Source organism: Sesamum indicum, linkage group LG4, assembly GCF_026168435.1.
Source record: "Sesamum indicum cultivar Baizhima isolate 11 linkage group LG4, ASM2616843v1, whole genome shotgun sequence".
Classification (NCBI taxonomy): Eukaryota; Viridiplantae; Streptophyta; class Magnoliopsida; order Lamiales; family Pedaliaceae; genus Sesamum; species Sesamum indicum.
The window spans coordinates 12536473-12562804 of NC_142660.1; the positions used below are offsets into that span (position 1 = coordinate 12536473).

The 26332-nt window shown below is 35.7% G+C and overlaps 6 protein-coding genes across 7 annotated transcripts; 4 read left to right on the top strand and 2 right to left on the bottom strand.

Moving 5' to 3' along the window:
• The first annotated feature begins 1096 nt into the window (after nucleotides 1-1096).
• On the top strand, nucleotides 1097-3478 carry LOC105160432 (RNA binding Plectin/S10 domain-containing protein). Its single transcript, XM_011077801.3, has 5 exons — nucleotides 1097-1208; nucleotides 1354-1402; nucleotides 1493-1772; nucleotides 2473-2608; nucleotides 3204-3478. The coding sequence occupies exons 1-5, from the start codon at nucleotides 1206-1208 to the stop codon at nucleotides 3267-3269; spliced, it is 534 nt and encodes a 177-aa protein (XP_011076103.1). The 5' UTR covers nucleotides 1097-1205; the 3' UTR covers nucleotides 3270-3478.
• A 936-nt stretch (nucleotides 3479-4414) lies between these two features.
• On the bottom strand, nucleotides 4415-7291 carry LOC105160433 (heat shock protein 83). The gene is made up of 3 exons (XM_011077802.3): nucleotides 6765-7291; nucleotides 6367-6647; nucleotides 4415-6184 (listed from the first exon to the last, which is right to left on the bottom strand). The coding sequence occupies exons 1-3, from the start codon at nucleotides 7027-7029 to the stop codon at nucleotides 4634-4636; spliced, it is 2097 nt and encodes a 698-aa protein (XP_011076104.1). The 5' UTR covers nucleotides 7030-7291; the 3' UTR covers nucleotides 4415-4633.
• A 1915-nt stretch (nucleotides 7292-9206) lies between these two features.
• QC (glutaminyl cyclase) lies at nucleotides 9207-13703 on the top strand. The gene is made up of 11 exons (XM_011077803.3): nucleotides 9207-9609; nucleotides 10137-10193; nucleotides 10834-10869; nucleotides 11124-11188; nucleotides 11516-11579; nucleotides 12396-12513; nucleotides 12613-12710; nucleotides 12829-12899; nucleotides 12997-13024; nucleotides 13111-13165; nucleotides 13334-13703. Exons 1-11 carry the CDS (start codon nucleotides 9328-9330, stop codon nucleotides 13450-13452), a joined length of 993 nt encoding a protein of 330 aa, XP_011076105.1. The 5' UTR covers nucleotides 9207-9327; the 3' UTR covers nucleotides 13453-13703.
• Nucleotides 13704-14288: 585 nt separating this feature from the next.
• LOC105160696 (putative serine/threonine-protein kinase At1g01540) lies at nucleotides 14289-16152 on the top strand. The gene is made up of 7 exons (XM_088880102.1): nucleotides 14289-14827; nucleotides 14910-15011; nucleotides 15103-15225; nucleotides 15319-15492; nucleotides 15604-15733; nucleotides 15815-16024; nucleotides 16111-16152. Exons 1-7 carry the CDS (start codon nucleotides 14289-14291, stop codon nucleotides 16150-16152), a joined length of 1320 nt encoding a protein of 439 aa, XP_088736228.1.
• A 235-nt stretch (nucleotides 16153-16387) lies between these two features.
• LOC105160435 (putative polygalacturonase) lies at nucleotides 16388-18863 on the bottom strand. The gene is made up of 6 exons (XM_011077805.3): nucleotides 18518-18863; nucleotides 18102-18437; nucleotides 17836-17956; nucleotides 17531-17705; nucleotides 17353-17423; nucleotides 16388-17277 (listed from the first exon to the last, which is right to left on the bottom strand). The coding sequence occupies exons 1-6, from the start codon at nucleotides 18599-18601 to the stop codon at nucleotides 16562-16564; spliced, it is 1503 nt and encodes a 500-aa protein (XP_011076107.1). The 5' UTR covers nucleotides 18602-18863; the 3' UTR covers nucleotides 16388-16561.
• Nucleotides 18864-21180: 2317 nt separating this feature from the next.
• Nucleotides 21181-24360, top strand: LOC105160436 (receptor-like protein EIX2). Of its 2 annotated transcripts, none has more exons than XM_088879449.1 (2): nucleotides 21181-23727; nucleotides 23807-24360. In XM_088879449.1, exons 1-2 carry the CDS (start codon nucleotides 21239-21241, stop codon nucleotides 23826-23828), a joined length of 2511 nt encoding a protein of 836 aa, XP_088735575.1. In that variant the 5' UTR covers nucleotides 21181-21238; the 3' UTR covers nucleotides 23829-24360. The 2 variants fall into 2 exon arrangements, with proteins under 2 accessions (XP_088735575.1, XP_011076108.2); XM_011077806.3 differs by having other exon boundaries at nucleotides 23810-24359.
• The last annotated feature ends 1972 nt before the right edge of the window (nucleotides 24361-26332 follow it).

The following is a 26332-nucleotide window of genomic DNA, read 5'->3' on the forward strand; positions in this document are numbered from 1 at the left end:
ATACAATCTAAAAAGAAATACACTATTGCTTATTAATAATATAAATTGCTTTAAGACTCATAATTTAAGTCACATCAACTTTCACCGACAGTCTTTAAAAGCTTCTCATCCTGTTCTTTACCCAAAGCATGCTCAATTGTTCTGTTAATTTTTAACAACATATTAAAATTTAAAAAATCATAATGTTAAACTTGTATTAACTTTAAAACTATAATAAACTATACAAATGTAATAGTGTATATTTTTTTTATAAAATTCTAAAATAATACAATGTATTTTTTTATACCAAATGGTAATAGTGTAATTTTTTTTCTAAATTATAAGAAAATATACACCATTATACTTGTATAATTTATTGTATTTTTAAAATGAATACAATTTTAATATTATGATTTTTTAAATTTTAATATGTTGTTAATAATTAATTGAAATAATTAATTTATAAAAAAAAATAAACAAGATGAATTGAATGTCGATCCATGATTTGATTGTAATTTTTAAATAATATTTTTTTTAAAAATTATGTCAAATATCAGAGGAAGTAGTTGTAATTTAACTTAAAAGTGATTGAACCACATCAATATTAGCCCACTACCCGAAAGACTAATTTTATAGGTCCAACCCATTTTCCTGCGCTTCTGCAGATCCCCATAAATACAAGCCCGTGAACTGCAAATATAGGAGGGGATGAGTTAGATATTCGGGTATTCGGTCTAACCCAATGTGATCCTGAACCGATTTTACCTGGGATCGCAAATCCCAAATTCGTCTATGAAGAACGGATCTAATTGTATTAGTGTTTATAATTGATTTCTTCTGTGTAATACTAATCGATAGGGCCTCATTGGTAAGTGCTACAAGATCTCTTACATTGGAACCCATGGTTATGGACCCAAATCCGTTAGTATGAAACATTTTCTTTTCCAAGTGCAATCCCCTAATATATGAAAGAGTGAAAAAGTACTTTCGTTGTTGTGGAATAAGAAGTCTTCGTACTAAGTTATATTGATTACGGGCACTGGGTTGTGGGTATCCTACTAATGGGCCTTCAGGGAGTGGGCTTTATGTGGGCCTGGGTAACATACCCTGCCCATATATTCGTATATAAAAAACCCTAAATCTTCACAACTAGGGCTTCGTTTCATCTAGTAGCTGCTGTATCCTCTACGTTCGCTTCTCTCTGCAGCGCCAATCTCTCAGCAGCCATGGTGCAACTCTCATCTCCTTTCTCCATTGCATTCGCACAGAAATCTGAGTTGTTTTTTGGTTTTTATTCTTTTGAACTTCTTTGCGCAATTAGTTCTATGGAGATATGGTTTAGTTTGATTAATATCTTTCTCTATTTTGCTTCAGATCATTCCAGAGAAGAACAGGAGAGAGATCTCCAAGTACCTCTTTCAAGGTAAGAGTAAATTTGTGTTTTAGCATTCAAGCTGTGTTTACATGCATCTTGATTTCTGATTCGGATTATTATGGTTATGTATGTGTACAGAGGGTGTGTGCTACGCGAAGAAGGATTTCAACTTGGCGAAGCACCCGGAAATTGATGTCCCTAATCTCCAGGTGATTAAGCTTATGCAGAGCTTCAAATCAAAGGAATATGTGCGTGAGACCTTCGCATGGATGCATTATTATTGGTATCTTACTAACGATGGAATTGAGTTCCTCCGCACATACCTTAACCTGCCCTCGGAAATTGTTCCCGCCACGCTGAAGAAGTCTGCCAAACCCCTTGGCCGTCCCATGGGTGGACCCCCTGGCGATCGTCCTCGGTAAGTAAATAAAATTGTCAATTTTGATGTGTCTGTGTTACTAGGCTTGTGGTTTTTATGTATTATATATGGTTTAGAATGTATGATAATGTGAATGCTAGCAATGCTTTTGGAAATCCGTTTGTTCATTTAGTTGTGCTGGAGATAATGGAACTCTGGTGCTCATGTTTTCGTCAATCATAATGCATAAGGATGTTTCTTGTTTCTATAATTTTTAGGTGGGGTGTGCGTATTCATGTGTGTTTGTTCTTTTGTAGACACGCCTGAGTATGTGGTTTATTTAGTGTTCAATAAAGAAGTTGCTCGGGTTTTTCATATGCTTGAAACTGTTGCAATAAAATATTTAAATTTGCTGTTATGTAAAGTTCTAGTTTTATATCTTATTCTCGGATAATGCATGCAGTATTTATCAGATGGTTTGTTTTTGTTGTAGTTGTTGTCTGGGATTTGCAATATTCGAATTTTGGATATGGTTGTTTTTTCTTTTCTTGATGTCTTGTTGATTAGTAGTGCAAAATGAATTTGATAGTTTGGCTCGGCAAACATTTGAATTGTAGACCATTTTATGATGCTTCATCTATTGTTGATGCAAAGTTGGGCTTATCAGTTGGTTTATTTTTATTGTTTTGATCTTATATAAGCATGTTTTGTAATGTATTTCTATGCTCTCATTGACCGTGTATCTGTTCTGTTAACACAGTGGACCTCCCAGATTTGATGGTGACAGACCAAGATTTGGTGATCGTGATGGCTACCGTGGTGGGCCAAGAGGACCACCAGGTGAATTTGGTGGCGAGAAAGGTGGAGCACCTGCTGATTACCAGCCTGCCTTTAGGGTAATTTCAATTTACTGAGTTCTGTGTTTATAGGCATATAGCTGTTGCATTCACATGCCATGGGTAGTATATGTCTGCATTGTTCTAGTTCTGCTCCAGAGCATGATCAGCATGAGTAACATATTTAATACTCCGTAATCTTGTTTGTCTAATGCTTATATAGATCGAAATATGTTTATAAGATTTGTGTGCGGATTGGTCATTGATTCTTGTCCAGCTACACTACTGTTGTAGCTGGATTCTTATTAAATTTTCCGTGTATGTTCTCTCTTGTTAAATACCTCGACAGACCTCACTGTTGTCATTTTTCTACACTAGTACCTTCTCCTTGGTTTGTTTGTGGGAAAGGTTCACAGTTTCGATAAATTTCTTCTTAGGATTTAATTCTATTGGAGTTCGTTTGAGTACCTATTGTTTTGTTCTGCGCATCTTTATTGATTGAGTTGAAAGTATTGAACAATGGACTGTGATTAATCGTGCTGTTCAAACATCTATGTTCTCTGTTGTACTTCTTCAACATATTTGCTACCACACACAGCAAAGAAAAATGACTTAAGTTACCATCATCTAAACCTTGACTTTGTTGGACTTGCAGGGTCCTGGTGGGCGTCCTGGATTTGGCCGAGGTGCTGGTGGATTTGGTGGAGCGCCTTCAAGTTAACTTTGCTAGGTGCTCATTTCTTAATAGTTCTTGTTAGGACGCACATGGACGAAAATTATGTTGGACCTGAACTTAAATTCTGCATTGAGATATCGTTATGTACTCTGCTGTTAGTTTACAATTTTGGTTACTTTGAAGTGTACTTGTGTCGGGCTTGTTTAAGTTGTGTGCACTTTTTGCCTGCTATAAAGTATTTTCTCTTGGTGGTATATGCGTTGTTCCCTTTGCCCCTTAACCCCCTACACCCCCCCCCCCCCCCAACCAACCCGCTCACCCAAATTTCCCCTCCCTTTCTGTGGTTCAAACTTAAAAGATGCACAATATGCTTGAGAAGTGTGAAAAATCAATTGATCAAATCTCCGATGATTTAGAAAAAATAGTTGAAACAAATACCTGTTCAGTCTGTATAAATCATTAAGATGATAAACTCCATAGAAACTCAACCAATAATTTGATTGATCATTTGTTAATTCAGGGCTAATAGAAAATTTCACAGGTCTGTTTAAATATACCAACAAAAACGTTTCAATGTCTGATGTAAATTGGTGAAATTTTCCTAAATAAAAATATAGTTATGTAATTTTGCAAAAAATTCCATAACCTTGTTGTCTCTGCCTCTAAAAAGTTTAGAATTCAGATTGGGTCTGATTGAAGTTGAACTAATTATTTGATGGTTTGATTCAACAAAATTTAATTTTAGTTAGAATTTCATGCCACCTGTTCTCTATACTTCAATCTTGAAGAGTGGTTCGCAGCCAATCTTCTTTGGTTATCTATGATCAAGTACGGTTCTCTATTCTGTTTTACTTATCTATGATCAAGTACAAGTTTGTGTTGTCTTTCGTTTCTTTTCTTTCGCTTTTTGTTCGGGCTGAATTAGACCGTCTTCTGTCATTGAAATTTGTCTCTGTCAACTACTATCGTTATACTTTAACTTAGAAACGACCACTGCGTCACAGAATCTGCACACAAGAGTACTAAGCGCACATTGAACGCTTAGACAAATTGTGATAATCTAGCTACAGTTTTGACCAGTCTCATTGGGTTTTGATGAATCAGAACTTGAACCCAGGGCCGTGCAGCTTAGGAATCGAGGAACTGATAGTAGCAAAGACAAAGAAAGCATAAATAGTAGGAAGGCATGATTAGAGAAACTAGAACACCATATTTCAAATTTCATCTGAGACACATTAAGCGGCAACCACCTAACACAATCACAGAACCATAACACACCACCAGAAAAGAAAAGAATGGAAACTGCAAATGGACACTCGGGATTACACAGATGCGTAGCTGCACTTTCTCAGTCTCTCAGAAGCTCACACCATTAAGAAAATTGTGTATTAAGTTCCATTCACAGGTGTCTAATCGACCTCTTCCATTTTGCTCTCCTCATTGCCCTCTTCCTCCAAGGCTGGCATGTCTGCATCCTCAGCAGCTTCGTCCTCATCAATGCTCAGACCAAGTTTCAACATCCGATGAATTCTTGATGCAAAGGTGTTTGGATCATCCAAGCTGAAACCAGAAGTCAATAGAGCTGTCTCAAAGAGTAGAAGCACAAGATCCTTGACTGATTTGTCGTTCTTGTCAGCTTCAGCCCTCTTTCTCAACTCTTCCATGATTCCATTGTCTGGGTTGATTTCCATGGTCTTCTTGCTTGACATGTAGGAACTCATGCTGCTGTCCCTCAAAGCTTGAGCCTTCATAATCCTCTCCATGTTGGCAGTCCAACCATATTCCCCAGTCACGAGACAGCATGGAGAGTCGACAATTCTGTCGGAAATGACAACTTTCTCAACTTTGTCACCTAGAATGTCCTTGATCACCTTACAGAGGCTCTCAAATGACTTCTTTTTCTCCTCCTTTTTCTTCTTCTCTTCCTCGGTTTCATCATCCAGCTTCAATCCCTCCTTGGTGGCAGAAACTAACTTCTTGCCATCGTATTCTTTCAGCTGCCCAACTGCATATTCATCGATGGCATCAACCATGTAAAGAACCTCATAGCCTTTCTTTTTGAGACGCTCCAAGAACGGTGAGTTCTCAACAGCCTTCTTGCTCTCTCCAGTTATGTAGTAAATATCCTTCTGGCCTTCTTTCATTCTTGTGACATAGTCTTTCAGGCTAGTCAGTTCATCACCACTCTTGGTTGAATGGTATCGGAGCAAATCAGCCAATTTAGCCCTGTTCTGGCTGTCCTCGTGGATGCCCAGCTTCAAGTTCTTTGAGAAGGCCTCATAGAACTTGTTATAATCCTCCTTGTTCTCTGCAATTTCATTGAACATCTCAATGCACTTCTTCACAAGATTCTTTCTGATGACCTTCAGAATCTTGTTCTGCTGCAGCATCTCACGGGAGATGTTGAGGGGCAAGTCATCAGAATCAACAACACCTTTGACAAATCCAAGGTACTCAGGGATGAGCTCCTCACAATTGTCCATGATGAAAACCCTCCTAACATAGAGTTTGATGTTATTCATCTTCTTTCGCGTGTCAAAGAGATCAAAGGGAGCCCTCTTTGGAACAAAGAGGATAGCCTTGAACTCAAGCTGGCCTTCGACAGAGAAGTGCTTGACAGCAAGGTGATCCTCCCAGTCGTTAGTCAAGCTCTTGTAGAAAGAAGCATATTCCTCCTTTGTAATTTCCTCTGGCTTGCGGAGCCAAATTGGTTTCTGCTTATTGATGAGCTGCCATTCATGAGAAACCTCCTTAATCTTCTTTTTCTTTCCCTTTTCTTTCTCCTTGTCCTCGTCAACCTCCTCAACATCACCCTCCTCTTCCTTCTTTGGTTCGTCGTCTTCATCATCACTAATCTCTTTCTCAGTGGTCTTCTCCGTCCACAGGTAAATAGGGTAGCTAATGAACTCAGAATGCTTCTTCACAAGATCCTTGATTCTCCTCTCCTCAAGGTACTCCAACTGCATAACCAACAGTAAACCAGATCAGTATCAAGTCTTCAACTAACAACAAATACGTGTCATTTGAATTTACAAGAACTTACTCTGAACACAGGATTCATTTTACCACTACGTTTATATGGCTGAAACCGTAGATTCTATTTTATTAGAGACAATATTAAGATAGCCTGCATGCTATTTACCTGATCCTCCTTCAGGAAGAGGGTTATCTTGGTTCCTCTGCCTAGCTGCTCGCCATTAACATCCCTCGTAACAGTGAATGAACCGCCAGCTTGTGATTCCCAGATGTACTGTTCATCATCATTGTGCTTGGTGGTGACAATTACCTTTTCCGCAACAAGGTAAGCAGAGTAGAAACCAACACCAAACTGACCAATCATGCTAACATCAGCACCAGCTTGCAACGCCTCCATGAATTCCTTTGTACCAGATCTTGCAATCGTCCCCAAGTTGTTCACCAAATCTGCCAAATTCCATACACAAAAAGTATTCATCAGTAACCAGTTGCATTTTATCCAGTAGCAGAGGTGCTCAAGAATTTATTGAAACACAATTTTCCTTGCAGAACATGGACACTGACCTGCTTTAGTCATGCCGATGCCACTATCTATGATGGAGAGCGTCTTGTTAACCTTATCCGGCACGAGGCGGATAAACAGCTCCGGTTGAGCATCGAGCTTGCTCTTATCAGTCAAGCTCTCAAACCGGATCTTGTCCAAGGCATCGGAGGCATTGCTGATCAATTCCCGGAGGAAAATTTCCTTGTTGCTGTAGAATGTGTTGATGATCAAGCTCAAAAGCTGGTTGATCTCAGCCTGGAAGGCAAAGGTCTCTGCGTCCGCCATCTGATTACCACACAGGACTATCAAGCAAAGACGATGATCTTTGAATGATTTGCAGACGAGAAGAGCGAAAGCAAGAACAGATATTTCGAGGGCTTTTGGAACTTTTGGTGATGAGAGAAAAATGCAGGATGGTTCTATATAATCAGGGAAGAAATTCTAGGAGGTTCGATTGGTTAGCGTTAGAAGCGGAGGAGAAGCAAAGCAGAAACGATGTCTTGGACTTGGGGGGTTCTGGAGCCTTCTACTCCTCTCTGGAAATGTTCGTTAGTCCTTCCCTTCCTTCTTTGCCCGCACAAATTTCACATTCCACGCTTTTAGTGTCTGAAATGAAGTCGTGTTAGCTCAATCTGTACAAACCACATTCAGAAAACAATTATTACTATAAATTAATGGCCTTCTCACGAAATAATTATCTTTTTGGTTTCTTAAAAAAAAAAAAAAGAAATTACTTTTGGCATTTTAAGGCGCTATTGTATTTTCGAATTTTCAAATTTGCGGCATTTTAATAATTCTTCTTTATTGTTAACTTCTTTGAATGCATTAGTTTAATTAGTTATTATATTGGTAATGATGGAAAACTCACTACTATTTACGAATAATTGCACCGTTCTCCTTCAAGATTTGGTATAATAGCAAGAAATTATTTTATGATTTGAAAAATTACATTTAGTACACTGAGCAAATAGATTTCTTTATTAGTAAAAATTCATGAAAACATTAACAAATAAATTGAATGAAAATTTATATTTACCCTTGATTATTTTATTACTGATTTATTATAAGTCGAACAAATCTTTTTCTAATCAAAATAGCCTTTTATATATATTCATATATATGATCATACACTAATAATATATGTGGATGTCCTATATTCACCCTTATAAGGATGATTTGATTAGAAAATAATTATTTAATATGCAATAAATCAATTAGGAATAATTATAAATTTTTTATTGAATTTTTTTTATCAATATCAATAAATTGTTGAATTTTAAGTAAGAAAAAAAGTATTTATTAAACTGAAATAAACTACAAGAATACTAAATATAATTTTACAATTAATAGAAAATCTGAATATCAAACCTTAAAGAAAGACGTATAAACCCTTGATGTTTATTGCACGTTAAATTCTTGAAGGGTGTAACATTATTTTGACAAGCTTTCAATTATTGTCCAAATATATATATATATATATTATCAAGCTTTCCAATGTAAAAATTTCACATATAATAATTAGGTAGGAGATTTCAAATTGGGGTCATAGCTTTGTGTGGATGTCATCTCCAAAGGGCCATTTTTTTGGCTAATGATATTTCTTCCTCGCTGAAAAATCACACATTCACATTTTGCAATGCCTCTATTTAAAAAAAAAATTACATTGCTTTAACGACAATAGTGATGGATGTGATCTTGATGTTCTCAATTAGACTGCACCATAAAATATTCTGAATTTAGTGATTTTTTTAAAATCTAAATCTTAATATAACTAACCTAAAAATTAAGGTACTCTATTATAACATTTAAATTCCTTACTGAAATTAAGCATAATTTATACTTTACTATTAAGGTATATGCCTTTTTTTATGTCTGACAATTTTTTTAATATTTAATTTTAGTTTATTTATTTATTTATCCACTTCCCACTTTTCATCGTCTTTTGATAGTTATTTCTCTTTTTGATAGAATATATTATAGCTATTTTTTTAAGTTTGGTATAATTACGAATGTCCTTTATTATTTGAAAAATTATCAATATCCTCCTCAATTGAAAAATAATTATGTAGTCTTTAGACGGTGACGTGTACATTATCATTTTACCCTTATTGAATTTTTTCTAAAAAATAAAAAAAATATAGAAAAATTTGAGGGTGGATAAAATAAAAATCTAAGAAATATTAATTCATAAAAATATTACAAAAAATTACAAAATATATATAAAATTATAATTTATAATTCGAAAGAGTATTTTGGTCAGTTTACAAAAAAAAATTAGATGAAAGTCTAACGGAATGTGCTCGCTGTTAGATGTAAGCTAAATGTGGTATTTATAATTTTGTCAAATTTTAAGGGATGTAATTGTAATTTTTATTCTTATTAACTTTTTACCACTACTTTTTAAATTAATAAAATATTATTATTATTTTTTTGTATCTACTTTAGTAAAACTCAACCCCACTGCATATGTAATAACGCCTCTCTTTTCTCGAGTCAAACCAGTGACATAGCTGGAACGGCAAAGCTGAAACGCCTCCGCCCACTGCCACCGTAGCGCCCCACCAATGAGTGCTCTATTCTGCCATGGCTATCAAATCGCTGAGGAAGAAATCTAACAAGCGTTCGTCAGAATCAAACCCCTATAATCCGCCCAGCAATTCCATGGCGCCTCCTACGACTTCGTTTCTTTCGAATCACCGGATGGTCCCTTTACTGATTTCGGCTCTTCTGTTCGTGTGTTTTCTGATTGTTGTAAGCATTTCGTCCAATATGCGCAGCGCGCTTGGTTCGGACCCAAACGTGGATCGAATTTATGGTGCTGAAGTTGTGAATAGGTTCCCCCATGATCCGAATGCCTTCACTCAGGTCTGTTTCCTTTTAATTTTGATTTTGTTTTATCTGAATTTGGTGGGTCTTTTCTAGATTTTGATGTCACTGATAGATAATGATCCAATCATTTATTGGTTTTTAGGTTAGTTATGGTGGTTGGGTTGTAACTCCTACTAAAAATTTGACGCATGCATCTTCTGTTATCCTTTTGTCGTTCCTCTCTATGATAACAGATTAAGTGGAATGGGTGCTTGCAATAATAATCATAATGTTGAAAATACATTTTATTCCGGGTGTGAGTAAAATAAGATATTTGCTTCCCATGTGTTGGTTGCCGTTTTATTGGCATTCCGCACAAGTACATGATCCGACATGAATTTTATGTGATCTCTGTGAATATTAGTATACCTACACATCCATTATGTATAGCTTTCGATGTCATCTGCGTTCTGTGAAGGCTTTTTCTGTCATTAACTTCAATAGAATGTTAAGAGATATAGAGATTCTAACATATTGCTTTGAGTTTTATGGATGCACTTAACAACACCAGGTTTGCTTTTCAGGGGCTTTTGTATGGAGGAAATGATACCCTTTTTGAATCAACTGGACTTTACGGACATGTGAGTTTGTTTTACCATTTTTGTCGTTGTGATACATATATCTATTAGTATATTTTCCCATCTTGCAAATTTGGTTCTGCTGTTTCAAATTATACCCAAGCATTTGATAACAGGTAGCTAGTTTAAAGAGCAAAATCCATATCTGAGAAAATATATTAAATGGATACAGCTTGTGCATTGGAGAATTGATAAGCATGTTACATATCAGCTTTAGAAAGTGGACAATTTTCTTTCTATTAAAGACTTGAATGCCTGTAGGTGGTGCAAAATCGTCTGTATTCAGAAGTAAAGATTGGTCTATTTGGGGATGACTGTCAAAATATTGCCACAATAAAAAGTTTAAAAAAGTCCCATCAATTTATATTTCTTATTTATTGGTAATATTTCCAGGATAGCATTGTCAATAGGCCTCTGTGACACCTGTTAATAATGATCTTAGGCTTATTAGTTTCATACTCCGCAATTATCATGTGAAACCTAAGCGTAACAGTAATATTCCAAATTGTATACTGTATAAGCACTCTCAAGCTGCTTGTACGTAGTTTTCTGCTGCGTGCGTTTTTGTTCCTTAATTATGGCTTAACTATGCAGCGTTTCTCCTGAATTGATGTATTTTCTGTTTCGCTATCTTAAATTGCAGTCATCTGTTCGCAGAGTTGCTCTTCAGACAGGGGAGGTACAAATGTGTAGATCAACCACAGATCTGGAGCTTCAGTTTTTCTTTGGTTTTGCTTAAAACTATCTTAAATATTATATTATCTATCAATATCCCTTTTGTCTAGAACTTCAAGTTTAGTATTTTTTATATCTTTGACGGATCATTTGTGGGAGAAGAACAACTTTGTTTCTGAATTTCATAAGCATTAGGAGACATGTACATGGTCACTCTAGGTTATGTATATCTGAAGTGCTTCTGTTTCTTGTTCACAGATTGAGGCTATTCACAGAATGCAGAACTCTTACTTTGGGGAGGGGCTAACTCTTTTTGGTGACAGGTATGTGCAAAACAGTTTTTGTCATTTTTTGTGCTTTACCTTTATTCAGTCGATCAAACTCTGCAATAGTACAATGTCATTTTAGAATAAACATGTTCATAACCATAGAAAGCTTATTTTTAGTGTTCTAATTCTGTGCAGAGATGTTAGGATTACCGTTAGTTATCTTTTAACATTGTTCTGTTTTTATGTTCGTGTGTTGGTACTGTCCTTGTAAAGCCTGTGCTAACTTGAACTAGTTGAAAGTTCTGTTTTAGTTCATCTATTTATGTTCAATTTTAAAGTAAATTGCTTGTTCTAATGCATGAATCCTGTGTACTTTTGTAGGTTGTTTCAAGTTACTTGGCTGACGAAAACTGGTTTCATGTATGACCGAAATAACTTCAGCAAAGTTTGTGCTTCCGCTTTTTATTACTTTCTAAGTAATCTCACTGTATATCTTCATGCTATTTGAGTTTAATCAAACTTTTATGTACGGATTAAATTACATTTTAGTGCTTTTACTTCTCATTTAACGGTGTTTCCTAGCTTGTCTTCCAGTGGTGCGCTGGCTGATTCTCTCACCTAACATCTTCACTGTAGCTTTTGAATTTTTGAAATTTTCCCTAAATTGAAACACACCAGAGATTAGTAAGGCGTCAGACTATAGAATACCAACACTTCTGAACTTATCATGTGATATTCATTTTCAACTTTGAACTTTGCATATACGTATATAGATATCTTTATGTCAAAAGTTGATATTGGCACCATGATATTTTCTAGTGACTAAATACTGAAATGTGTCTTATGTTGAGTTCTGTGAACTCCACTGTGCTAGTTTATGTGCAAAATAAATGATATGGCGTCATAGGGATTAGAGGTTTTTTTCTTCTCCTTAGGGTGTTTGTTCTAATGTCTAACTGGGTCGTGGACCAGTTTTAATATATATTTATAATGGAAACATATTCAGTTGCAAAAAGGCTTGGGCTTCTAAGTATCATCCTATTACTTAGTTGCTGCCTCAATGCCGAGTAATATTTGGTCCCTTTGGATAAATTTCAGAACTAATATGCATCTCAAATGTTGGTCTCCATTTAGGTGGTTAACATGGTTTCAACTTTCAATCATTTTGTGCCGCAATGTTGATCTCTCTATTTAGGTGAACTCTGTAATAAAAGGTTGTTCATTGTTGGTTTGTCTCTGGATATGTCTGGACCTTATGCAGATTCGGAGGTTTACTAATCACATGCAAGATGGATGGGGGTTGGCAACTGATGGAAAAGTTCTATTTGGAAGTGACGGAACGTCAACCTTGTATCAGATTGACCCTCAAACATTGAAAGGTTGGAATCATTTCTTTCTAAGTATCTGATGACATTGCCATGATGCTTTAAGTATATTCTTCCTCAAGTTCTTATGTTCTACTTGTATATCTTATGCAGTTATTGAAAAGCATACAGTGAAGTACAAAGGAGATGAAGTAAACAACCTAAATGAACTGGAGTATGTGAATGGTGAAGTATGGGCAAATGTTTGGCAGGTTCATTATGGAAATTCCATTTTTCTGCTCAATTCTGAATATGTTTTTCCATTCAGTCTCATATATGTATTGGGATATTCATGGCGTTGGATTGATATATCTCTCATCACTCTGCTAGACTAATTGCATTGCAAGATTATCGTCTCAAGATGGTGTTGTATTGGGATGGGTATACCTTCCAAATTTGAGGTTCTTTCTCCTATTCCTATTTTGAAATACTCATTGATCAGATAAACCTTTTCTCCTAAGAGCTCAATAAGCTCATCACTTATTGATTTTATTACAGGGAAGAATTGGCAACGGCTGGAAACATGGTAAAATGTTTCACATGATGTGTATCTGAATAAGTATTGGAAACTAATATCTTTAGTTATTGTTACAATTAAATGCAATTTTTCAGGGAATCGATGTTTTGAATGGCATAGCATGGGATAAGGAACAGAACCGTATATTTGGTAAGCTCAGCTATGTTCTGTCAGTATCACATCTCTCTCCCTCTGTCTGTGTGCGTCTTTGACCTCATATGTCGCACTTAATCTGTAGTTTTCTTGCAGAACTCTCAATTTACATAAGCTAACCTTGTGTAAGCATGTAATATCAACACTTTCATTTTCTTTATACAGTGACTGGAAAGTTATGGCCAAAGCTATATGAGATCAAGTTGCACCCAGTGGAAAAACCATTCCATGATGATATCAAGAGACTCTGCATGCCGCCTCCAGTCCATTTTGAAAGACCATAGAACTGATACACTTTTTTGAAATCTGTGTGTCGGCAACGCATAGTTTTCTTGTAAATTTTACTCGAAAACTAATTAATCCAAATCTGTATTTACTGGATCTCCTCAAGTCTTTACTGCCTATATTACAAGAGCTGAACTAATTACTAATTTGTCCACCGGGCAACAACAAGAAGGAAGCTGCTATACTGACTTTTTATTATACTTTTCTTCTCTGTAAGATTCAGGAATACAAATTGCAACTTTTGAATTCAGTTGTTACCAGCTTTATGTCTTTTTTCCTGAATAGAGATCTATGATGAAAAGTGAAATATTCGTGGATAAATATATAAATAATATTAATCTTTGTGTCTTCTGAAACCTTAACAATCTCATCATAAACGTGTCTAATATTTGTGGCTGTCTTTAAGAAGGCTTGTAACTTCTAAGGTTTCCATTTGAGCTGTATTGATTTGTGACGATGTAGTTTATAATTCATAACATTATAGTTTTCTAATCTTAAATTTGTTGTTAAAAAAACAAATACATTAAAGATGGGCACTCAGACTGGAACTATGCAACAATGAGAGGTTTCTTTCCTTAAACTGTGAACGTTAAGAATAGTAATCCGTACTAAACACCAACTGAAAACCTTAAAGAAATAAATAAAAAATCATTTTTTATTTAAAAAGAAAAGAAGAAAAAAGAGTCATATTTCTCACCACTTTATCTAATTCAGTTAGTCATCTACAGTTTGAATTCGAGAAGAGTTGGAATTAAACCCAACTTCTATACACATTCAACACCACTTTCCTCATCTCTCGTAATTCCTAATGCAATCCAAGAACCAATAATCGATCATGTCATTCAACGTTTCATCCATCAAGCACAACCTCTCCAAGCCAACGTCATTCTTTGGACTCAAACTATGGGTTGCAATCATCATGTGCATTGTTTTAGCCCTCTTACTTTTTCTAATCTTCACTCTTGTTTTCATCTCTTTCAAATTCAGAAGAAACCGCAAAAAATCAACAAAATGTGTAGTATTAAAGAGACTTGATAATCCTTATGGCCCTTGTTCCATGGACCGGAGGCTGTTGTCCCGACACGGATGGGACATAGAGATGAGTATTGGGACCCCAGAAAAGCAGGTGATGTACACTGATCATCAGCGCTCTAGTAATGAGAGAATCTATGATGATACTGACAATGTGGCTGTTGTGGAGTGTGTGGCTGTCGAGACGGGGCCTGTCAGCCGGTATACTTTGATGGAGATCGAATCAGCCACTAATGGACTGGCTTATGAAAATGTGATTGGGAGTGGAGACTTTGGAATGGTTTTTCATGGTTTGCTCATGGATAACACTCAAGTTGCTGTCAAGAAGTTGTTCAGTCACAGGTAGTTTTGTGTTTGTGAAAACTAGATTTCTGTAGGAATTTTTGTTTGATAAAATGAAACCTTGTATTTTTGTGTTTGACAGAAGTGGCAAGAGAGTTTTCACGAGAGAAGCGGAAGCAATGTTGTTGATCAGGCACAGGAACCTGGTGAAGTTATTGGGATACTGTGCTGAAGGAAAATACAGGTTTCTGCCATTTTCCCTGATGATAATTCAGAAGTTTAAGATATTTAACTCTCAAATTAAGCATTCCTTTTGTTTTCAAATTGATGATCAGGATGCTTGTGTATGAATATGTGGAAAATGGGAATCTTAAGCAGTGGCTTCACCAGTGCCAAACGGAAGTCAGCCCGCTATCATGGGACATTCGCATGAAGATAATCATAGGAATCGCGAAAGGGTATATTCTCTACTTGAACTTATTATCAACTTTCTTGGTTTGTTAATGTAAACTTTAGCTTGTGTAACACTCTATCAAGAATTGTTTCCTCAGTTTAGCTTACCTCCATGAAGATACCGAGCCTCCAGTCGTCCATCGAAACCTGAAATCAAGCAACATACTACTTGATCAACAATGGAATCCCAAGATTTCTGATACTGGGATCATGAAATTCTTAGGTCCCGAGTGGAATCATTCAACAGCTGCTCCTACCACAGGGATGTTGGGGTAAGTCGTTTACTTGTCGGAAAACAAGAAAATTGTTCACTAATCTTACACGTAGGAGTAGTACATTTGATCTTTAACTGATTGGTCTAGCATATTGTGATGGATATCTAGTTACATTGCTCCAGAACACAACCGAACTTGTGGTTCAGATGGGAAGTGCGATGTTTACAGCTTTGGGATACTTATAATGGAAATAGTATCAGGGAAAAATGCAATACAAGCAACTGTAAATGAAATAGAGGTTTGGTGAAATCTCAAGCAGAACTCTCTTGAAAGCTTTTGCATGACACGATCCCCTTAAATCAAAACTTGTGATCTGTAGGAATATTTGGTGGATTGGGTAAAGTACATGGTAGCAGAAGAAAACTACGACACTCTAATCGACCCCAAGTTGCCTGAACTGCCGTCCATAAAGGAACTGAAACGCGTTCTGCTAATTGCTCTCCGCTGTGTGGATTTTGAAGTCGAGATAAGGCCTAAAATGGGAGAAATCATCCATATGCTTGAGCCGCGGGACTTGCTACTTAGTGATGTAAGAATGCATCATCTCTTAGCAGAATCATGTCTTATATTACCAGAACTTTCATCGTACTCATACTTCATGTTTGTTTTGTGCAGGAGAATTTCGTTAACAGACAACTTCTCAACAAAGTTCCTTGAGAGAAAATCGGCTGCCAAAGTTTAGAAACAGCATTCAAACTCAAAAGTGGTTTCACTATTCAAAAGAACTCAGAGCTATCACTGTTCTTGCCATCTTCCAATGCACTTATTATTTATCTGACCTTTGCTATTCATGTCAGGAAAATGTCTTAGGTTCCATTTGTTTCCTCGTACAATTTTGTTTTTCCTAGACAGAGGTAGTCTTCTTGACTCTGCTAAAACATACATAAATCAGGGTCTTAAAAACTGTTTTTACTATGAACTTGAATGTGTATCCATTCAGTTAGCACCAAGAACAATAGTTCATCAAAATCAAATACATAGACCTAAAAAGATTTCAAAACTTAGTTCAATATAGGACATCAAACAAAACCTAAGCACAGTTATCCTCCAGGCAGCAGAGCCAAACTCAAACCTTCCCAACACCAACCAAACACGTCTTCAACTCAACCAAATCAATAGGCAGCACATCAGCAGGGAAAGCACAATCCACTTGTTTCTCTGGTAAAAGATCACATGGCTTTGGGGTCACTCGGCTTGACACCCCTGCAATATCAGTACAGTTCCATGGCAACTTCTTCTTCTTCTCAGACAGAAAAATGGAAGATTTGAGCTCAATGGTCACATTAGATATGCAGATTCCAGTAAACGGGTCATTTTGGATTCCTGAAAGATCACCAACTATTGTAACATTCTTCCCTACCATGTCTCTGTAATTTATGTTTGTTATTTCAGGAAGTGCTTTGGGGTCGTACCCTTTGTCAGGGTGTGAGCCATAAGCTCCTGTCATCCAGAAAACATACTTCATAGTATTCATGTTAAAGTTTCTAACAAATATGTCCTTAACATAGGCTCCCCGTCCGGGTGCTGTCTTGATTCTGACACCTGACTGTGAGTTGATGGCATAGATTTCTTCTGCTCGAACATCTTGAATCCCCCCAGACATCTCACTTCCAAGGGCAATGACAGCGCTGTCAGGTGAAATGCATGTGAACCTTCTGATGCTTAGATGCTGGGTGGGCATCCCGAATTTTATCCCGTATTCATCCCATCCGCTTTTCACTGCAATGCAATCATCGCCTGAGACAACATAGCTGTCTCGTATGCGTGTGTTTGAACAGGAATCTGCAGGAAAACATGGAGGAAATGTCTTCTAATTCATTCACTATTGTTATCTCAAACACCAAAACACACACAGACCTGGATTGATCCCATCTGTGTTTGGAGAATCAATTGGTGCAATAATTGTCAGGTTTTCGATTATGACATTACTGCAGTTTCCATACAAGATAAATCATCAAAGTACAAAGTCAGTAAGATCGAGTGCACTAAATATCAGAACACCAAAGTCATGTTTGAGCACAAAAACTGGACATACCTGCAGTAAGTCGGATGGACATGCCAGGAAGGAGAGTTGATGAGAGTAAGATAAGAAATCTGAACCTGATCTGAGTACAAGATCTCAATCAAGTAAGGTCTAGTGTTCTTAAGCTGATGAGCCTTGAATTTTTTCCACCAGGTTACACCTTGTCCGTTGATCGTTCCATTCCCTCCTAAAAACACATCAAAATTCATTAATTTTTTCTCAATTGCCACCGAGAGTTGAGGATCAAGATTCTTGCCAACAGCCCTTGTGTCTTAAGCTTACTTAAACATTCCAAGACTGGTTTAAGTTGTAAGTACCCGTAATGACAACATCAGTTAGGTTTGTCCCAAAAATAAGACTGGCAAACCTTTTCCCTGGAGCATCTCTTCCTACACCATACGATGGCAACGGATCGATCAGAGGATAATCCGACTCTTCCTGTAATACTTTCACATTGTTAGAATCTACAAACATTTCTAAGAGAACTGTCAGAATTCAAGCACGAACTAAACAATAAAATCAAGAAAAACAGTAAACTCTCTTTTCAATACTAAAATGTAAAGTGATGGACTGAAGGTACAACCTGAGACGCAAGAAGAACAGCATCCTTGTGAATATAAAGCGTAAAATGGCTAGTGAGATCAAACGATCCCGTCAGCCACCTTCCAGGGGGGACAACAAGCTGCGCCCCCCCGTCAGACGCAACGCTGCTCAGATTAGCAATGGCGGCCTTAAACACAGCCGTGTTCAAGGTTTTTCCATCACCTATCCCTCCAAAATCCGTCAAAAGTGCGGTATGTTTCCGACAGTTAATCGCTGAGTATTGGATTTGTTCTTTCCGGCAGTCGAAATCTCTACTTTGCACCACGTTCAGACACAGCAATCCCACTACAATACAGGCCAAGAACTCCCCGACAACCTTCACAAACACAAGAAAAAATTCGATCAACAAACATGGTTTTGGAAACGAAAACACATGCAAATTCAACAAACACTTACATGGGATTTCACGTAACTGCACATTTTAATGTGTGAAAAAAACAATATTTGGATCGATATGAGAGCCCAAAGGCATGTTTTCATGGATTTATATAGAAATTAAGAGGGTTATAGTAAATTCCATATATTGTCATAATCCAAGAAAATCCATGAAATTCATGCAATTAGGGTAAGTCAATAATAATGCTCCATATAATTAAGTTGACAGAATTTGGAGTTAGATTGTGTGCAGTATCCTTCAAGAGGCATTTTCTAAAGATGTGAGAAAAGGCGCAGCAGCCCTTGATTTTCTTTTCAACCTAATTTTGTAATAAATCAACCATGATTCTGCCGATTGATGGAGGTTCTGACTCAACCCTTTTCTTGAATAAATATGCTTAATGGGAGATTATGGTAATCCCATTCCTGTTTGAATTTTCTGTCACACTGTAATATCACATAGTGATATGTGTTCTTTTTTTTAATATAAAACTGTAATTAAAGTGGAGCCACATTCGTAGATATGACATCAATGTATTACTCCAAAGTATGGTAAAAAATCTTACAACATCTTCAATTCGGATTTTCGAATAATGATATTTCTTTTTTAAGAAAAAATAAATACAATTTAATTTTCAACAACTAAAATACCAATTAACAGTATCGTATATTTATAATCAAACAATAACTATTTTTAAAGAAATAGACCAATAACTACATTATTAAAGTAGATCAATAGTATCTGTATATTAATGAAACTCAAACTCGAATTCCATAATTTTATATTGATAGAGCCTCAACTTCGTTAATTAAAATAAATAAGTTGAAAACTTTTATTAATAAAATGATATTCATTTGGATATCGAAATCTATATAAAAGTGTTGCTAAAATTATATCATTAAATGTTGTCAAGGGCAAGCTCTACATTTAAATGCCTCCCGAATGCAAAATTTTTTGTTATAAAAATTAGACTAAAAGATTATTTTTTGAAATATGATCGTTTTTATATGTTGTTATCTAATTTTTTATTTTTCGTTTTAAAATGTCATACCAACTACATAAATTTTGCTTGTTACCACATCAAATCACTTTTTGGTGAATTTCCCCCCCAAAAATGGTCACATACAATGAATGTGTGTAATTTTCCACCACAAAATCTCAAATGTAGTTCATTTTAATATGAATACATCATGTTTTTACGACAAAAAAAAATTAAATTGAATATAAAAGCTAACAAATCCATGAGTGATTTGAAAATAAAAAAGATTCTTGTACGTACATTGTATTGTATGTGACCATTTTTTAATGAAAATCCCATCAAAAAATAATTTGAGATAGTAACTTATAAAACTCGTACAGTTTATGTGTCAAGTTCCAACAAAAAATAAATAAATAATAAAGTATTAAAACGATCATAATTTGAAGTGAAAAAATATTTTTTATGATTAAAATTATGCACCGTGTTTATAAGAACATTGATGTAAAGAAAAAAGAATTAGTACCCATGAGAAGAGGTTTAATTATTTTCTACTATTAAAATAATAATAATAATAATATATTTAAAATAATACATATAATATAAATATAACAAGTCTCTGAGCGTGTCCACAACTTCACAATTTTTAGCTTGAATTATGATATTAGAAAAAAAAAATATTTATAGTCAATATGAAAAGGTTGTCATTTCCATCATCAAAGTGTGTATTAGATGAAAATTAATGCTATGCAGCTCAAATTTGTTGACCTAGAACTAGAAGACGAAAATTGAAAAAAATGCAAGCAATTCTTATGATATGAAATGAATAAATTGTCCTCCTCTTAAATGCAATTTCCATCCTAAATCTCTTGTATTTTAGTATTTTATTCTTTCATTTTTTCAAGGTAGCAATTAGGTTTTGTAACTTTTTTATTTTTTGCAATTTTGATCTTTTAATTGTTGAAGTTTGTAGATGTTATCGAAAAAAGTATATGTCCTGCATGAGTTTTTTTTTTAAATTTGAGTCTTTGTTTCATTTATGAATTTCTGTCAGTATGGAAGTAATTTTTTTGTCCTGTATTTTTTATATTTTGACGTTTTAGTCTTTTATCTTTTTTTAGTAGCAAAGTAGGCTTTGTAACTTTTCATTTTTCACGACTTCGGTATGTTAAATTGATCAATGAGAACAAAAATCTCAAATTGAAAAAAGTTGGTGTGTGGTAGGTGCTTTCTTTTTTTAACAATATTTGTAAAATTTGATGATTGAAAGACCAAAATAAAAAAAAAATAAATCTGCTACCATAATATAATAAAGAATTAGAACACTAAAATACAACAAATAGAAAACGAAAATTGCATTTAATCCTCTTATCATAAAACTATATATGATGAATCAAGTCGTGTTGACTGGTGCATAGTCACGTTGGGGTTGACTCACTCCGCTTAAAAATCAACTCTGAGATAGTGATGCTTGCTTGGTTAGGTCCGCCGTGCAAGAGACGATAAAACCAGTCATACAGAGTCACAACTCAACTGCAGATTATGCGAATTTTACATCAAACTTCTATGTGCCGTGTTTCAGCAATGTAATGAAACTCCATTTTTTCTTTCTTGTTTCCTTTTGATGTTCCTCTGGCTGACACTGACTTGTGCTCAAAAAATCTATTATAAAGATACTAAATGGTTATATATTTGGTGTAAGAGATTCAAGAAACCAATCATCCCCAAACACTGCTAAACTGTAATATTTCTCTTTGGTATTCAAATGAAGTGTTTTCATCTCCTTTTTTTGTTGCTTGTTCTCTTACTAGAAGCAACAACCTTGAAGCCCATCCTAGCACATTCTTCACAAGTCAATGATGCCAACAGAATCAGGTGCTTGGAGAAGGAGAGACGGGCTCTTCTCGACATCAAAGGCGAGCTCGTCGACATCCATGGCCGGCTCTCTTCGTGGGGCAACGAAGAAAATAAAAGGGACTGTTGCAAATGGGAAGGAGTCCACTGCCATAATCGGAGCAATCATGTCACACAATTGAAACTTGCTTTTTACCAATTACAAGGTAAGATTAGCACTTCGTTACTTGAGTTGGAACATTTACGTTACCTAGACTTTAGTGAAAATGACTTTGAATATGCCCCTATTCCTGAGTTCATCGGTTCCCTCACCAAATTACGGTATCTCAAACTTTCCAACTCTAATTTTAGTGGACCAATTCCACATCAAATAGGGAACATGATATCACTTGAATACCTGGATATCAGCAGAAATGGTCTTGAAGGTGGGATTCCTAAGCATTTGGGAAATCTAAACAGTTTAGTAATCTTATATATGAATGGGAATAATTTGACTGGTGATCTTCATGAGCTAATTTCAAGTTTGTCGGGGCCGACTGAGAAAAAGTTAGAGATTCTTGATTTGAGTATGAATACCATTAGTGGATTGTTTCCCAACATGTCAAGGTTTTCTTCCTTGATGACATTAGATCTTCATGAAAACCAATTGACTGGTCCTATAGGAGAAGACAACCTTCGGCTTCCCAATCTTACTTATCTTGACCTGTCTTTCAATCGAATTACTGGTCCAGTGCCGGATTTATCGATCTCTTCATCGTTGCAATATTTGTATCTGTCCAACAATATGTTTAATGGAACATTAACTCAAAGCATTGGGCGCCTCTCTCAATTACAAGAACTGGACTTATCTATAAACGAATTTCTGCAAGTTCAGTTCAGCCATCGCTGGGCTCCCGATTTCCAGCTAGAATATTTGCACTTGAGTGGCTGTAAACTAGGGAACTATTTCCCGAGATGGCTCAAAACACAGACGGAATTACTGTTTATTGATATATCCGGAACTGGAATTTCAGACACCACACCAAGTTGGTTTGGCAGCATATCTCCTACACTCATGTATATCAATGCAACAAATAACCAAATTTATGGTTCATTTCCAAACTTCTCGTTCAGCTCAGGAGGTCCATTACTACCTTATTTGGGAAGCTATAGAAGGGTGTTGGATTTATCAAGAAATAAGATTTCAGGTTCAGTAAATTTTTTGTGCAATATCACTGATTGGCAACTGCTCGACCTCTCAGACAACCTTTTTTCTGGTCAGATTCCTGATTGTTTCGCTAAGTTTGAATGGTTAGTATATATTAATTTAGCAAACAATCACTTATCGGGGGAGATACCTTATTCATTTGGCTCGCTAAGTGCTCTTTCGTTGTTGCATTTACGTAACAATAGTCTCTCAGGCGGACTTCCCACATCCATGAGCAATTGCACGAGCTTGGAGATGATTGATGTTGGAGACAATAGACTCACTGGAAAAATACCAGATTGGGTAGGAAATAGCTTTTCCGAGGTAAGAATTCTGATCCTTAGCTCCAATGGGTTTCACGGTAGCGTGCCTTTGAGTCTATGTCGTCTAGCAAACCTTCAAATCTTAGACATCTCTTCCAACAAGATTTCCGGAGCTATACCAGATTGTCTTGAAGATTTCACTGCCATGAGAGAAAAACAAAATCCGTATCTGTTTTGGGGCCCTAAGGAGACATTTCCATTCACGCATCGGTTAGAAAATGCATATTTGATGTGGAAAGGGAAGGAGGTGAGGTACGTAAACTATGTCGGCCTTGTGAAGCTAATTGATTTTTCAAACAATAATTTAGTAGGTCGAATCCCTTCCAACATCACAAAATTAGTTGGTTTGGTGGGGCTGAACGTGTCCAGAAACAATTTAGTGGGACCCATTCCTACAGATGTTGGTGAATTGGAGCTCTTGAATTTTCTTGATCTTTCAAGAAACCGTCTCTCAGGTAGTATTCCAAACAGTGTATGCGATTTGAGCCACCTGGGGGTGCTGGACTTATCTTACAACAAGTTATCTGGAAGACTTCCACGATGTAGTCAAGGGCTTACTTTCGATGAATCAGCTTTTGAGGGGAATGTTGGTTTGTGCGGGCTGCCACTCAATAAATCTTGCCCCGGAGATAAATCCCATGAATCCCCAACTTCAAGAGTTGGCGGTAGTGATGCTGGAGAGGAGTTCGAATATGATAGGTTTATAACGGGCGGATTTTATATTGCTCTGGGAGTCGGTTTCGTTGTAGGGTTTTGGGGAATATTTGGAACAATATTGTTCAACAAGACATTCAGATATGCAATTTTCAAATGGTGGGACACCATTTACGATCTAGTGTTGGTAAGAATGGAGGTCAATAAGGTTCGTTTGTGGAGTTGTTTCCAGAAGCGGTGAGTACTTATTTCATATCCCCATTGTGTTAAACTTTCTGATTTGTAGTAGTAATTGAAGCTTTTTTTGTGCTCTTAGCAGGAGATTTCGACAGTCCTAAAAGATGTTAAGAAATCAGTGTCCTATTTGGTCTCCTGTGCTGTCTTTCGATTATACTAAGACACTTTTTATTGTACTAATGATATGAAATGCCTAATTTACACTCTTCAATACAATGTGAGCACATCAAGAACTACTTTTGGTATGTTTCTGAATGTAATCTTGATGTTGGTTTGGTGATCAATGCAACGATTCTCACACCAAACTGATTTGGAGATCAACGTTGTGGAAGCTCTTGAACTTGAAATCTTTGGGAGTATTGAGTCGCCTTGGAGTCTTAAACTTGTCCTACAACCAAGGCGGTGCCAAACCCTGTCAAGTTCATGGGCTTGGCCTAGACCAAGTATATTACCCATGGTTAATATTTTTCCCTATATAACTTTAGGCATTGACACATATTGACGGGGCTTTAGGTCTCAAGGCTTGGGCCTAATGCCCATTTTTATTTTTATTGTTTTAATTATACGTCAATAACTTGACATTTTATTAGAAATTGACGACAAAACATCAGAAAGAATGGATCGTACCTCGAGGATGAAGGAGGCAAAAACTTTATAAAAAATAAAATAAAATCAAAATTTATATATTTTTATGTAATAATTCTTCCAAAATTCCTAGTGTTTTTATGTTTTGTATTATTACTTTTTTGTGTTCAATTTTCAACCAACTTGTTCTTTTTAGTTTCATAATTTTTTTTATTTATTTGATAAAAACCTATAATCAAGGCCATACCAATGTTGTTCTCACCTGGGTTGTCTTGCAAGTCAATTGAAAACACACTTCAATTCCTGAATGAATAATTATATGAACTTTTTAAAATTATAATTCAAATTTCGACTATTATCGCCATAAAGTAATTTATATTTGTTGAAATATTATATGGTACGTAGTTTTAAATAACTTCTTCTATGCATTCACTACCAAAAAATGAAAAATAGAAAATAGAACATTAGCGACAAAAAAGATAAAAAATGTTTATATGAAAAAATGTTTACTTCTTCTATGCATTCAATAATTATATTTGTACAATGATCAATTTTATAGTTTAACAATTACTATTATTTTATAAAAGTGTTATCAACAAGAATTAGTTGCAAAAAAAAAAATGTGTGCAAAATTGTTATTAAACATAATTAGTACCTCATTTTAAGGGGGTCAAACTCTCTCAGTCGTTGCGGGCAAATGTAATAAAAAGGGGCTTCTGCCCCTCCAATAAAAACTCACACGCATAAGAGCATTCACTAAAGCACTTATCGCTGAATCAATGTTTGCTAATATACTTTTTCAATTTAATCCCTATTTTTGTTATTAATTACTAATTTGAGAGTCGAAATACTAATATATTTTTTATAAATCCTTATTTTCAGACTTACAAGAAACTAGGCTCAATAATCTCAAATTAAATATATTCAAATGAGCAACTTTTTATTAACATCAATTTAATTGAATTAGCATCACCACTTCTCAAATAAAAAAAGAAAAAAAATCATGGATTCAAATCCAGGTTATCCCACCAATTGTAATCAAGAAAATCACAAAGAAAAACAACAAAAATAAGTTTAAAAAGAGTACCGAAAATCAGGGGTGAAGGATTGGGTATTCGGTTTATTAAATAATTAAGTTTGAGATGTGTCGTAAGCCCACGTGACGAACCTGATATCAGCAATTGACAAACATGCCCAAATCCAATGTTCAGCTTTGGGCTTCATTTCCGGCCGCTACTGTCCAGGTACACTGTTCCATCTGCACCTTACACACTCCATTTCTTTACTACGCCCCAAAACAATACTATAATACTAATTATAATTGTTGTACTTTTGGCCTGTAATACAATCTTCAATAACTCATAAATCTTACCACATCAATTTTTTTCATTTTTCCTATAAACTCAACGAACACATTAAACGTAAAGCTTTTATACACTTGACTAATTAGTATTTTTCTAATACAATACAGCAAAGCCACCTTTAAATAATAGTATCGTCTAATTATAAAGTTTTTATTCACATCAAATTTAATTGAATCAAATCAAATCGATGTAAAAAGAAGACGTGACCGCTTTTACACCATCGAAAAAGTTTGAAGCCCACGGCCGCAAATGACGCCAGCCACCATCGAGTGGAGGACTCGGTGTCTGCTGCTCCGCGGCCGGACGGTGGGCAGCCCATCTCACGTTCCTCTGCTGCCCCACCCACAAAACGGCATGTGTCATCTTAGAATTGCCCGGAATACCCTGCCCCTCCCAATCATGTCACAGTGCCATTCACTTTACAGAAAAAATGCCATCACCCACCACCTTTTCTTCATAATTTGAAAACTATGTTGAATTTAAATTCATTTTAAAATCTCAAATGAAAGGAATTTAGACTGATGCAAAATATTCTTGTATTTTTTTTTATTTATCAAAATTTGAAATGTACATAAATAATAAAATATTACAAATCAGTGATTAATTCACAATTAACATTTTCCATTCGATCGAATATTATAAATTAACTATTGATA